The sequence below is a fragment of the Dipodomys ordii genome, unplaced genomic scaffold (genome assembly GCF_000151885.1).
Source record: "Dipodomys ordii isolate 6190 unplaced genomic scaffold, Dord_2.0 Scaffold5, whole genome shotgun sequence".
Lineage (NCBI taxonomy): Eukaryota > Metazoa > Chordata > Mammalia > Rodentia > Heteromyidae > Dipodomys > Dipodomys ordii.
The window spans coordinates 13,091,881-13,107,341 of NW_012267221.1; the positions used below are offsets into that span (position 1 = coordinate 13,091,881).

General features: G+C 34.7%; 1 protein-coding gene across 2 annotated transcripts in view; it reads left to right on the plus strand.

The window, feature by feature from the left end:
* The window catches only part of Psmd14 (proteasome (prosome, macropain) 26S subunit, non-ATPase, 14), an 89,565-nt gene that overhangs the window by 37,003 nt on the left and 37,101 nt on the right, over nt 1–15,461 (plus strand). For both annotated transcript variants that reach the window (XM_013030401.1, XM_013030409.1), the window contains exons 4-6: nt 11,640–11,711; nt 12,173–12,292; nt 14,772–14,842. In XM_013030401.1, the coding sequence (XP_012885855.1) occupies nt 11,640–11,711; nt 12,173–12,292; nt 14,772–14,842 (263 nt within the window). The remainder of the gene's footprint in view (nt 1–11,639; nt 11,712–12,172; nt 12,293–14,771; nt 14,843–15,461) is intronic.

The window sequence follows — 15,461 nt, forward strand, 5'->3', positions numbered from 1 at the left end:
TGGTATTTGAAAGGCAATACATCATTATTTTGACATTTCCATTCTTACTTTCTTTTGTCCTTTTTTTTTTTTCTTTTTTAAAGAATTAATGTGCCATCTGGAAACCTGAGATCATGCCATAAAAGGAATTTGGGCTTTTTTTTGGCAACGATTCATCAGGGTGTGCTATGATCTGCACCTTATCAGAATAACAAAACATACTTAAAAAGGTGTATTAACTCATATGTTCCAAAACATTTTTATATTGAGAATTTTTACATAGATGTGAAGGGAATAAAAGAAATACTCCTACTATTAATGTTAAGGTTGTTAATAGTACAGTTGTTGAATTCTCAAACCCAAATGTATCAAAATTCTGTGTGACTGAAACTATTCTAAGCTATTTCTAGATCTTCCTTTCAATGTTAAAATAAGCAAATACAATTAATTTATTTTTTTGCGGGGGGAGTTACAGTATTACATTGCAATTAACTTGCATTGTTTTTCTGAACAATATAGCCACTGGAATTGTCAGCCAAAGGGTTTATTTTTGGAACTTTCTTTAACTCTTAAAAAGTAACAATTTGTTTTTGTTTTTAAAATTAATTGAGAGAAAATAGCTGAAATCATGCACTGAAAGGGTTAAGTCGACATGAAAGAATTCATTTCCACTTTAATGACCTAGCCTTGCTGGGTTAGGACGACAGGGAACATGCTTCTGACTTGTACTCCTATTGCCAATTAACACCTCCTAGAACAGGTTGCCTCAGCTAGTCATTGAAGCTCAAGCAGTAGAAATAGTTTACATGCAGTGTGTTTTTCACACTACTTGTTTAATACTCACAAAATTAAAGTATTAAAAGGTTGTTTCTTACCTTGCTGGGTAAGAGGTAAACAATACAGTGGTAGATATTTGTATATGTTCGAATTTATTTTGTGTTCATTTTTAAGGGATTTTTTTAATCAAGAAAATCGAAGGTGGTTTTATTAGATTTTTAAATTTTATGATCTAATTTGTTGAGGTTTAATGGATGCAATAAAATTAAAAATTGTATTCTGTCAATTGTTCATTATTACAAGCTTACATTTGAAATATGGAGAAGGAGGTCTTGGGGTTTTTTTTTTAACTTTTATTTTTTTTAATTTTTTTGTTTATTGATACGGGGGATTGAACTCAGGACATTGCAGTTACTAGGCAATCCCTTTGCCACTGAGCTATATCCTGGCCCTATGTTTGATTTTGTTTTTAAAATATAATCACCTTCATTTGTTAATTAAGTCTGTTTTCCTTTTGTTAAAAAACTCGTATCTTATTGGATTTTTCAAGACTTTTAAAGATAGTTCTAAAATCTGTGATCAAATAATTCCATTATTTACAGCCATTATGAAATAAGTCCTATGTACTATTTTAATACTAGAACAACTATATTTAAAAATTTTGAAATGTCATTTTTAAGATAACTTTGTATATTTAGATCTTTTGTGGTTACTGCAATTTGGTGAAATATTATTTTAGATGTATTCTAAGTGACATTTTGGTGTATGTTTGATCAGCAGGTATTTTAGTAATAAAATTGGCTTAATAATTGATATCAGTTCACACTACGAGAAAGGTGGAGTAATGCAACTAATAGTGTTAACCAATTTGTTAAAAGGCCTGAGTAGGTAACACTATTATAATGACAAATGCCTTTTTTTTTTTAACACTTAGTCAACAAGGGCTACCCAAATAAAAGTCACAGCTTTTTATGCTAGATCAGATTTTTAACCTGGATAGGGGAGGAGAGAACAAAACAATAAGAACCAAATAACCATGTCTTAATATAATCACTTCTAAAATTTGTGGACTCAGGTAATAATTTCTGTTTACTCAATATGGCAGATCAAAATTTATGTACAAAGATAAATTTGATGCTGTTCAGGAGTTCACAAGAGGTTTTACATCACTGCTTTGTTAGACTTTCATGTTTGAAAAAGACTGGTTATACTATTTGCCCTTCAATTGTATAGGTAGCTGCCTTATATATTTCTTCAGTTTACAGATTGTAAACCTTTATAAGACAAAATCAGACCTAAGTGATTTCAAAGTTGCTCGTAGTAATTAAGTATTGAGGATTTACATTTTAAAAAGCATTTTCTTTTCTTTGTAAATGATATGTGCATTTTGGCTTTATCATATTTTACAGAAATTTACAACTGTAAATTTCCCATTGTCAAATGGAAACATTGTTTTGAGATTTAATAGTGGACTATAAAGTCAAAGGACCTTTAGCGTTTCCCATTTTACTTATCTGTTAACAGTGATATATTGCTATGGCAATGGGTGAAGGATAGACCGATTTTCTTTAGTTCTTGATTTTTTGTTTCTTTAAGTACTTCCTTAGTTACTATTATAGTTTTTACTAAAGCCCCTGAAATCATATTCAATCTCCAAAAAGGTGCTTTTCAATCTTGTTTCTGTGGTCAAACAGAAGTTTTCAGTAAATGAAAAACAAGTGAGAAGATTCACATCCTGCACATTATTCAGGATATATATATAATTTTTTCTTATTTTTGATCACATGTCCATTTTAGTTAAGTGTAAATCAAAAAACAGTATTGGAAATATGAGACAAAAGGGCAGGAAAAATTAAAAACTTACAGGGACTTGGAAACTTTCTGTGGGTAAGATAAAAAGACATCAGCTGTAGCCTATTCCTCTACTTGCACTTTCTAATCCGTGACCTTACCACTCTTACCTAGTATTTCCCTTTTCACTGAACCTCTTGACTCGTACTTATTTGTTTTTTTTTTCTTTAAAAAAATTTTTTAAGCCCAGGCTAGCCTTAAAGTAGTTAATCCTCCTCCTGTGCCTCCAGAGTGCTGGGTTACAGTTGTGCACCTCCTTTCCCAACTATAGTTTGTTTTTTTCTTATGTTAGCTGATATTTAAAATAGAGCAATGGCTTAGTATTTTTATTTGTGTAGGGCATAAGAATTAAATACATGAGATTTGTTTGTGTGTGTGTCCCAGTCCTGGGACTTGATGTTAATTAAGTAAGTTACAGGGAACTCACTAAGTTTAGCTCCTCTATAGGTGATTTGAACTAATATAAAATTTTTCTCATATTGAACTCCAGGCCACTGTGATCCTTGCTTCTTTCCACTGGACTATATTATACAGTACAGTGGAAATCACACTCCCTGACTATCAGCATCACTTGTAGTGCGTTTTCTTTCTTTCCTTTTTGGCTAGTCCTGGGGCTTGAACTCTAGACTTGGGCGCTGTCCTTGAGCCTCTTTATGCTCGAGGCTAGTACTCTACCACTTGAGCCACAGTACCACTTCCAGCTTTTTCTGAGTAGTTTATTGGTGATAAGAGTCTCATGGTCTTTCCTGCCTGGCTCACTTCCCAAACTGTGATCCCCAGATCTCAGCCTTCTAGGTGGATAGGATTACAGGTGTGAGCTACCAGCACCTGGTTAGGGAGTACTTCTCCCTTTTTTTTTTTTTTTTTGGTCAGTCATGGGGCCTGAACTCTTGGCCTGGGAACTGTCCCTCAGCTGTTCAGGCTCAAGGCTAGTGCTCCACCACTTCCTTCCTGCCTTTTCTGCTTATGTGATGCTGAGGAATCGAAGGCAAGTACTTTACCACTGAGCCACCTTCTCAGCTCTGGCAGTACTTCTTTAAAACTTTGATTTTTTTTTGTTATGCCTTATATAATTTGATTCAGAAAAAATAGGCATTGCTATCAAGTTTGTAGGTGATGTTGATGGGACTGATTGAGGATCCAACTTGAAGTATTAGTCTAAACTCTGTCTTCTGGTAGTTTTTAGATACATCAAAGAGAACTTGTAGAGTCTTTTCTGTTCCAAACTTCCTATGCTTCTTTTAAATTTTCCTATATGTCATTATTTTCAGGTTATCTTTCTGTTCTGTGTAACTCAGATTTTGATAGTGAAAGATTCTTTAAAATTGAAAACGCTTACTTAGAGCCAGAAAAGTCTCCATCCTTGAAATGCTCCAATATACTTCATGCTGGAAAACACATAAGCCTACCTAGTTGTTTTATAGATTAATTCCTAACTTATATATCCCCTTATATCAGAGCCACCAAAAAGAAATCTATCTCTATCAGAACATATATGTCACTTGTGTACCATTCGCTTAGCTTTCTTTTTTGTACTCCCAGCTTTATAAGTAAAAAAACCAAACCTTTGTGATCATAAGGCATACAGTTGCTACATTTGCATTTTGTAATAAAATGATCAAAATCATAGCTTCTGCTACCTCACTGTGCATATATTAGATCTCCTGAGTTTACTCAAAGTCTTTGACCTACATTTCCTTTTCCCACTTCCTGCCTCTGGTAACCTCCATTCTATTCTCTTTATGAGTTCAGCGTTTCCAGATTCTGAGTATAGATGAAATCACGTCTTTCTCTATATGGCTTATTTCACCTAACATAACATCCTCAAGATTCATCTATGTTGTTGCAAAAAGCAAGGTTTTCTTCTTTTATGGCTGAATAATATGCCAGTGTAGATATCCACACTTGTCCAATGTTCTACATAGCAATGGCTGTAGTGAATATGGGCGCTCAGGTATTTTTTTATGGTGATTTTTGTTTCCTTGAGTACAAAACCCAGAAGAAATTAGAGTTGTCTTGTAGTTCTGTTTATTGTTATTTCAAGTGAGTTCATACTGTTTTTTACATTGACTAAATAATTTATGTTTCAGGCCAGGTGCTAGAGGCTCATGCCTGTAATCCTAGCTAGTCAGGAAGTTAAAAAAGATTGCATTTGAAGCCAACCGGGCAAGAAAGTCCATGAGTTGCTTATCTCTAATTAACCAGCAAAACACCAGATACGATGCTGTGGATCAAGAGAGTAAGGGCTTTAGCCTTGAGCTCAGATTTTTTTTTTAGTAATTTTGTTCCCTTTGAGTGTAAAACCCAGAAGAGAGAGTATAATCTTTTATTTTTATTGATATTCTGAGCATCACTAATCCAAATGCTGAAATGTTTCAGAATCCAAAAGCTAAGGGAGAGTGCCCAGGCCTGAGTTCAAGCCCCAGGACTGATGTGTGTGTGTGTGTGTGTGTGTGTGTGTGTGTGTGTGTGTGTGTGTGTGTGCGTGTGCCAGGCCCTGAGTTCAAGTCCCAGGACTGACGTGTGTGTGTGTGTGTGTGTGTGTGTGTGTGTGTGTGTGTATTTTTTCCACCAACATTGTACAAGGTTTCTTTTTCTCTACAACTTTGGCCTCTTTTTACTTTGGAGGAGGACCCTTTAAGAATATAGTTAAGGCTAGGTGCTGGTTGCTCATGCCTGTAATCCTGGCTATTCAAGAGGCTTAGATTTGAGAATCATGGTTCAAACAAGCCTGGGCAGGAAAGTCCCTGAGTTTCTTATCTCCAATAAACCACTCAGAAAACCAGAAGTGGTGCTGTGGCTCAAGTGGTAGACTGTTAGCCTTGAGCTGAAGAGCCGAGGGACAGCGCCCTGGCCCAGAGCTCAAGCTCCATAATGACCAAAAAAAAGAATATAGTTAAAATATTCAGTAAACAGCAGAATAAGGTACTTGTTTTTATTTTAAGATTATATTGCTGTTTAACGTGGTTAGAGCCATCAGAAGAAGGTACTTCTAACAATATTCTTTAATTATAGGTTAAATTCTTAGGTTATTTTTCAATATCAAAAGGATTTTTATAAACATTTTGGCTTTTAAAAACAGCTCTGCTTATTTACTGAAATAATTTATAGGAATGAAAAAGTGGTTTACAGAGTTTGTATACCTTTAAAATTTGTACCTTGTTTGGCTGCTTTTGATAGATTGTACCAATTCACATTCCTACCAAGGTTTTTGAATATCCTTATTATACCCTCTCCAAAATTGGACATTGTAAAACTTGTTATGTAGGATAAAAAATGTCTTAATGTGTTAATTGGTATTTCTTTAATTAAAGAAGGTCAACTAGAGATGAACATTTTTTCATAGTTATTTCATCATGCATTTCTTTTGTAATTAGGTTTTACTGGTTTTTAATTTGTATTGATATTGTTATAAATGTGATAGCTGTTTTAGAGTATTTGTTTTGCTTTGCTTTTAAATTTTTTAATATTCAGAAATTTTAGATTATGGTGTCAACTTTACCTTGTTTTATTGATTTGTTTGGATATGTACCAAACATTTTTCTTTATTCTTAGTAGGCATTTACTAGTATTTTTGGCGTAGTTTTTCATATAGTTTTGTTTTTGAAAATATAAATCTTAATTCATGTGGGTGATGGTGTAGCATAGTGACCATACAGTTTGAGCATTACTAATCTAGATGCTAAAGTGCTTCAGAATCTAAAATGTTTAAGCCTTTCTAAAGTTTCAGATATGAGGGACCATTTCAGATACTTGAATTAGGGATGTTCTCTGGGTAAAGTCCATGTAAATATTCCATGTTCTAGACTGCAAGATCTGAAGCACTTTAGGTTCCAAGTATTTCAGTTAAAAATACATTAATTGTAAATCCTTTTGACTGAGAAATTTTGCTTAGTCTTATTTGTTTTTGTGCTGATCCTGGGGCTTGAACTCAGGGCCTGGATACTGTCCTTAAGCTTTTTTTGCTCAAGCCTAGTGCTCTACCACTTGAGCCATAGCTACACTTTGAATTTTTTGGTTGTTAATTGGTGCTAAGAGTCTCATGGACTTTCTTTCCTTGGCTGACTTTGAACTGAGTTTCTCTGATCTCAGCTTCCTGAATAGTAAGGATTACATTTGTGAGTCACCATTCACTTGTTTTGTTATTTTTAAATAGCATATACATGAATTTTCATATAAAAATCTGTTTTGAATGTTTTTGTTTCATACATGGAAGCTAGATCCAAATATAACTGGACATGATAACTTATACAGAACTCTAGGCATTCATACACAGTCAAACTAAAGAGGATAGATACCCTTAGGGGAGGAACACAGAGGCATAACTCCTCTAAACATTTTAAATATTATTTATGGAAATGATTTCCAGGAAATGGAAACATTGGGTTTTTTGGTGGTGGTGGTAGTATTTTTTCTTTTTTTTTTCTTTTTGTTTGTTTGTTATAGGGAGCAATGGTGGGGCACAGAAAGGAAAGGAGAAAGGGTGAATAAATGTAGTCATAGTATTAGTATACACTATCACTAGGCAGAAAATGAACTATGCAACTTATGGGCAGTGATGGGAGAGACTGGGGGAAAGCAAAGGAAGGGTTGACATTGTCCAAAAAAGAAATTTACTCATTATCTGACTTATGAAATAGTAACCTCTTGTATAACACCTTAAGTATAACAACAAAACAATACACTATTTAAAAGTCCCATTTTGTGTTTTAATAAGAGATTTAGTCTGTTGATATTTTTCACAATTAATATATCTGACTATATCATGTGATTTGGTACTTTTTACCTTTCTTCACTTCCTATATTTTTTTCCCTTTTTTTGGTCAGCCGTGGGGCTTGAAATCCGGGCCTAGGCTCTGTCCCTGAGCTCTTTTGCTCAAGGCCAGCACTCTGCCACTTTGAGCCACAGCTCCACTTCCACCATTTTTCTGGTGTTTAATTGTAGATAAAAGTTTCATGGACTTTCCTCCCTTGGCTGGCTTTGAATCACGATTCTCAGCTCTCAGGTTCCTAAGTGGCCCAGTGTCTATATTGTTTTCATGTTTTCTGTTTTTGTAAACATATTCTCATTCCATACTCCAGACTGGCCTGGAACTTGGAGATCATTCCTGCTGCCTCTGCTTTCCAGAGTTGATTATGGTGTGGGCTACCATGCTCAGCATTATTTTCCTTTTTGACATATGAGTCTCATGGATAGCCTTGGTCTTGTAATCCTTCATCTCTATCTCCAGAAAAGCTGGAATTGCAAGATGCCACTCACCATATCTGGTTTCTTCTATTGTTTCTATCAGTTTTTTTTCTTCAGAGACTTGATATGGCATACATTATGGTTTAAATTTTATAGCTTTAAACTTACTTAAAAAGATTTTCAGTCCTTATTTAATAGTAGAATAATCAGTATTTTCAAAGTCCATTTTCTCCTCCATTTGCAAGAAAATTTTGTATTGATTCAGTTTGTCCTGGCATCCTTTATTTTCTTAGTGTAATTTTAATTCTTGATTATTTTTCATCTTGACTACATTTGAGTTTTTTTTTTATATATATATATATATTTTTTTTTTTTTGGGTCCGGTCATGGGGCCTGAACTCTGGGCCTGGGCGCTGTCCCTCAGTTCTTCAGCCAAAGCTAGCGCTCTACCACTTGAGCCACAGTGCCACTTTGGGCTTTTTTCTTTTTGCTTATGTGGGCTGAGGAATCGAACCCAGGGCCTCTGGCATGCAAAGCAAGTGTTCTACCACTGAGCCACCTTCCCAGCCCACATTTGAGTTTATATTTCAAAGAAAAGAAACCTGTGTGTTTACTGACACCATAGTTTCATAAAATTTTGTTCATGATTCCTGCTTTTAAATGGCTTCTTGAATCATCAGAATGCTGGCCTCCAGGAGTGATTTCTAAAGACCAGAAATGTTGATTGTCTACAGCCCCTCATTTTTTCTACCATGGAGACTAATCAAGTCATTTTAAATCTGTAGCTGTACAAGATCTTTCTGGACTCAATTTTCAAGGTCTTAGTTGGGTTTTGTTTTATACTAGTTAGTTGCATATTATTCTGAAAAGGTGAACATGTAAGAAGTGCAGTAGCCTAACATATTCTCTGCTAGTTAAGATTCTTAATATCTGTATTTTTCCCTTACTTTTCTCCCTTCTTTCTTCTGTCTTTCCCTATTTGTGTTTACTCTCCTTCCCGCCAAAGAAAGAAAAAGACAAAAAGGCTGAAGGGCATGATAAAGCATTTGCCAAGCATGCTTAAGGCCCTAGCTTCAGTCCCCCCAGTATGGTGGGAAGAGGGATATGGCTGACTAAGATATTTATTGCATGTGGCTTGTTCCCTCTCTCACAAGTAACTGCTGGCCTTTTCTGTTTTGTTGTATTTCAGTGTGTTCATTTATTCTTTCCAACCAATTTTAATGTATCCATTTATTCTTTCTAACCAACACATATTGAATTCTATGCACCACTTTTCTAGATGGCTGTGCATAATGCTCAACAAAAAAAGTTTTCTTCTTTGATGTCAGGAATAGATTAGTAATACATTTTGATGATGGTGTAATTTTTTTGTTTTCTAAAGTTTCTTATTTTATGACAAATTGAGAAAGGATGAATAAATAGCTGCAGTTGATACCAGTTAAACTTTGTTCTTTGTATTATTTTAATGAATATAGTGTTTATTATCCCAATGTTCCTCAAACTTCTCATCACATCTAAGTCACTACTGGTCTGGACATAATCTCTCTTAACTTTATTAGTTAACTGAATAAAATTATATCACTGAAACTATAGTAACTTCTGTAGTTGGCTTAGCCTGATGGTACTTTAGCTTACAAAGTATTCATTCTGAAAGAAATTCTTACCTATTTGCAAGATAAGCAAATCCATTCAGTGATGATTAATAGTGAATTTAGTCATTTTTAACTTCATTGTCTATCACTTATTATTAAAATATATAGTTATAGGGCTTGCTTGTTGTTTTTTCAATACTGTGTTCAAAAGAAAATAAAGACAGGTGTTATTGGCTCACACTTAAAATTCTAGCTATTCAGGAGGGTGAGATCTGAAGATTGAGATTTAAGGCCAACCCTGAAATGAGTCAGGGAGACTCTTATCTCCAATTAACCAGCAAAAAACAAAAAAAGGTAGTGGAAATGTGGCTCCAGTGTTGAGTGCCACAGCCTTGGGCAACAAAGCTAAGTGAGAGCTTGTGGCTCTGAGTTAAAGCTCCAGTACTTGTAACCGTCCCCCCTCCCACCAAAAAGGCAAGATTTTTTTTGGGGGGGGGTCAGTCATGGCACTGAACTTTGGCCCTGAGTGCTGTCCCTCAGCTCTTCAGCTCAAAGTGCCACTTCCAGCTTTTTCTGCTTAAGTGGTGCTGAGGAATCAAACCCAGGGCCTCATGCATGCAAGGCAAGCACTCTACCACTGAGCCACCTTCCCAGCCAAGGCAAGAAATTTTTGTATGTGATTCTTATATTTAAAGAAAACTTAAATCTATAACCTTTTGTACTTTAGCCTTACAGTATTATGCGCATTTAAACCAACTCCCCCAGCAAAAATGATAGAATATATTGTAGAGCTATAAGTATATAAAACCTTAATAAGTTTGGAATATAATCAGCCAACTAGTTGTTTAATTTCAGTAAGTAAAAGTATAAAAGCAAAATGAACATAGAGAAAAATGGGCTGAATTGCTCACTGTCCTAAGTCTTTTATTGACCTTCAAGAAGTTGAGGGAGGAAGTGGTTCTGTAGCTCAAGTGGTAGAGCGCTAGCCTTGAGCTGAAGAGCTGAGGGGCAGCGCCCAGGCCCAGAGTTCAAGCCCGAAAACCGACAAAAAAAACCAAGAAGTTGAGGGAAGCATTGTGTTAGAATTTGAATAATTAACTATAATGTAATTTGTAATAGACATTTTCAGGCAGAGAAGTATAAAGGAAACAGGATTTGGCAATTATAAAATCAAATCTCAGTATGTGTTATATTTGGTAAAGCCACAAAATTGTAGGCATCTTGAAGGTAAGAACTGTAAATTGTTTTGGTTAGCCAAATATTATAGTCCAAAGAGATTTACTTCTTAATGATAGAAAATAATTTTACAGGAGAAACTATCTTCATTAGCCCATGATATGATTGATAGTATTTGTGGGATTTTGTTTGTTTTTTTGTGCCTGGGGTTTTGTTTGTTTGTTTTTTTGTGCCTGGAGATTGAACTCAGGCACTGGCCCTTAGCTTCCTTGCTCAAGGTTAGTGCCTACCATTTGAACTATAGCTCCACTTCTGGCTCTTTTGTGGTAGTTAATTGTAGGTAAGAATCAGTCTCACAGGCTTTCCTGCCCAGGCTGTCTTCAAGCAGAGATCCTCAGCTCTCATCTCATCTAGCTAAGATTATAGGCATGAGGCTATATGGTGACTAGCTAGTAGTATTTGTTTTAATGGTTTGAAGTTAAATTAAACTTCAGATTCCTGACCATTCCTTTAAAACAAACGTTAGCTACACCTTTCTTGGCCAGTTTGTTCACATCTGTTGTGTATATGGGCAACTTTACTAGTTGAAGTGTAGACCGTGTTAGCCGCTCTTTCTTCTAGGGATCAGAAGTCTTTCCCCTTCCCTACCATCATTCTTCAAAGTGATCCCATAGCTCTAATCTATATGCTGACTATCTAAAACTGAAGAGTCTCAGAGGATTTGGTGTTTGCGTTGATTCTTCAATTAATTGTGCTAGTCCAAAACATTTTACTTTGACATTGTACTCGAATTGTGATGACAAATGTGGACAGTTGGTGCTATTAGAAGTATTTTTATAGCCAAGCATTGCTGAAAGACTTCAGCTTTATGACCAATGGAAACTTGCCTGAATGCTAAGTTTTCTCTTTTTTCTTCTGGTTTGATACTTGCAAATATATTATGATTATTTGGGTTGTAACTAAGTTTAAAAAGTGCTTGACAGTTATTTCCAGAACTCTTAAAACCATTAAGCTTACAATGCTTGTAACTTTTAACTCTTACACTGTGTATTCATAGTTGATATACTTGCTTCTAGGGCCCACCTACAGATGCTCCTGCAGTGGACACAGCAGAACAAGTCTATATTTCTTCCTTGGCACTGTTAAAAGTAAGTGAAGTAATGGTTTAGAAAATGTTGAGTTCACTTTTTGGTTTTTGGTTTTTTGCCGGTCCTAGGACTTGTACTTAGGGCCTAGGCGCTGTTCCGGAGCTTCTTTTTCTTAAGGGTAGTGCTCTACCACTAGAGTCACAGTGCCACTTCTGGCTTTTTCTGAGTAGTTAATTGGAGATAAAAATCTCACCAACTTTCCTACCTCTGCTACCTTTGAACTGAGATCCTTAGATCTCAGCCTCCTAAGTAGTTAGGATTACAGGTTCACACCGGCACCCAGTTAGTTTCACTCTTGTACTTTGCCATAGGTCACCTTAATCTTCTCAGACATAATTATTTAGGCATCTTTATAAAAAAGACTTGTTTCCATTGAAACATTTTTTACTTCAAAGGGTTTGGGGACTAAACATTTCAGAGAAAAATGCTTTCTCTTAATGTAAGTAACTTCTTTTTTACAGATGCTAAAACATGGACGTGCTGGAGTTCCAATGGAAGTTATGGGTCTGATGCTTGGCGAATTTGTTGATGATTACACGGTCAGAGTGATTGATGTGTTTGCTATGCCACAGTCAGGAACAGTGAGTACTTTTTTGGTTGCCTGCTGCAAGTAAATGTGTTTCTTTTCTCTTACTTTTCCATTGCAAAGTAACTCTCATCATTTTCTCTTTCTAATAGGGAAAATTAATCATTACAGTAATGTATATTTCTAGACGGGATTGGGCAAACCATTAGTCTTAAAATGACAGACATTCTTATAGGTCTAAAAATGCTGACACTAACCCTTAGCTTTAATTAACAAAACATTGGATTTAAAAGTTACTCTATAAAAGCACAATATTAGTTTGGTTACTTTGAGTACTTGGTTCAAAAGATTTCAAAGACTTTCATTTAAAATTTGAATGCACATACATTAACTAATCCTCATGTCTTGTTTATGTTATTCTGAAATATGTCCTATTTGATACTATGGTGATGAATGGAATTGTAGAATATCTTAGCTGCTTTTACTCAGGCATGTTAATTTATGTATATGTACCAAATTTCATATGTATTTTCAAAGTTATTTATTCTCTTTACAATGTATTTTTTTGGTCTTGGTTAGCCTTTTTGATTAATGCATTAAACATGTATAGATAGAAGTATATTTAGGTTTAAAGACAATTTTTATAGTCAATAATTATTCTATACACCAAAAGATGGTTCATATATTCTTTTCATCTGTTTTCTTTTTTTAAAAAGTGTATTTTTTAATTTTTATTTTTGTCTGCCAGCAATACTTCTCACTGAGCCTTGTAATTTTTTTTTTTTTTTTTGGTCGGTTGTGGGGCTTAAACTCTGGGCCTGGGCGCTGTCCCTCAGCTCTTCAGCTCAAGGCGAGCGCTCTACCACTTTAGCTACAGCACCACTTCTGGTTTTTCTGGTGGAGTCTCACGGTCTCTCCTGCCTGGGCTGGCTTTGAACCGCGATCCTCAGATCTCAGCCTCCTGAGTAGCTAGGATTACAGGCGTGAGCCACCAGCGCCTAGCTACAGCCTTGTAATTGATTATAAAGAATTGCCATAAAGCTGAAGATCCTTACTGAATTTGCTTTGGTAAAATTCATACTAGGAAACGAATATCATCTTTAAGTGATATTGTATATATGAAGCAATTATTTTAAGTAAAGTAGTTGTTATAGAATGCAGTGTATTTATACGTAAAATACCAAAAAATAGGCATTTTTTTCTAGGTGACTATATTGAGGTAAACTAATTTAATCTATTGATTTTGCCCCTTTGAATGTCCATTGTTTTTTTTGTTCATTCAGATATAAATATTCTATATATCACATTCTGCATATTAAATAAGATTTGTATTTTAATTTTAGACTGTTATTACTTATGTCTTTGTATATTGAAACACATAATAAAATAGTTTCTGTTAAATGTGGTTCTTAGGATTTAAGATCATTTAATATCATTACTTCAATGTAAAATAAAATACTTTGATATTCATATTTACTCTGTAGTAGAATAAAAAAAACATTCTTAGGCCAGCAGCATATTATACTGACATTATCAAATGATGTAATTATTAATGGAATTTAATATATACTGTTTCTTTGGTAAGAAGGAAGGGTTTATATTAACTGATTTGTTTAGCTAGATTTGATTTAGATTATGATGGTACAAGAAGTCTTGTAAGAACTATAATGGCAGTGATATATCACCAAATATACCAAATAGGTAATAATGAGCCTCCCTTCCCTCGCTCCCCGTTTTTATGTATGTGCCAGTCCTTGGGCTTGAACTCAGGATTTCACTTTACTTGGCTTTTTTGCCAATGCCTGGCACTCTACCACTTGAGCCATGTCTCCAAATCTGACATTGTTGGTTAATTGGGAATAAGAGTCCTGGGAGTAAGAGTCTTATCTGCCCTGGCTGACTCTGAACTCAAGATTTCAACCTTCTGAATAGCTAGGGTAATAAGCATGAGCCCGCAGAGCCCAGTGATATGAACCCTTTATTTTTCCAGGTATTAGAATCTTATTTTGGTAGAACTAACAAAGTAATGCAACATTTATGGTATTTGGTCATAGTCTATCAGGGAGTTTTCTTGTGGCTGTTTTTATTTGAGGCAATGAATTCTTCAAAGTGTTTATATAATTTAAAAATATGTTCCATTATAATAAGTGAATATTTGTAGTCTTTATTAGTTATCAGACAGTGGCATTAGGAAGTATGTTTGTCAAAGTAGGTATAACCAAAAGTCGTAGTAGGTTTAAATTATTTGGTATTTCTGATAATGACATAGTAATAGTTATAAATTTTTGAAGGCTCCTGAATGTTGTCTTACTTACATGACAGTCAGCAACAGTTTGGTATTTGGCAGTTTTAGGAATTTCATTGTTATATGGCTTATGATTGAATGACTTAAGTAATATAAAATCGTGTAAAATTACTTTCATACCCCAAAATAATATATACAACAGTTTTGTAGGGTTTTTGTCCATTGACATTATAATACATCTTTTTTTAAAATTATATAAAGCAATCATTTTTCTTTCTTTCTACACTAGGGTGTCAGTGTAGAAGCAGTTGATCCAGTGTTCCAAGCTAAAATGTTAGATATGTTGAAGCAAACTGGAAGGTAAGTATTCTATATAATCTTTTTGTAAAGGGAATTTATTTTTAGAAACCTCAAAATAATAGGTGTTTGTGAATATTATTCCTAGGGGAAATAAAGCCATGTAGATGATATAATAGTATCTGTCAGTATCAGTGTTATATTCTGCCTATGTGTTAATCTCTTCCCTCCAGAATGAAAGAATTCTGCCATCAGAAAACTGCCTCTTATTAAAATTCTTGACATGGGCTCAAGCTTACTATGTCTACGATATGGAGTTACTGTCTTGTCACTTGTAATTGAAAGAACTTGTGTATTTTATATATTTGAGAATTGCAAGCAAATGAGATTTTGAATATTTGTTTGTAGATATGTTTTACAGACAGAAAGTATAACCCAAGTATTTGTAAGTCTTTATCCTCAGACCAAATCTCTCAATAGTTGTCATTCTCTTGCTCAAATTCTTCTACTGTGGAAAAAACTTCAAAATTAATGTTAGCAAAAGGCTCAGCAGCTGAGCAGAACAGTGCAAATTGGTTTTTGACTGAGTTCCTAGTTCTACTGCTGGTTTAATTGATATTTAATCCTTTCACAACAGTGGATCCTGGTGTCCATTGTTGAAAATGTGCTCTGTGCCTAGAAA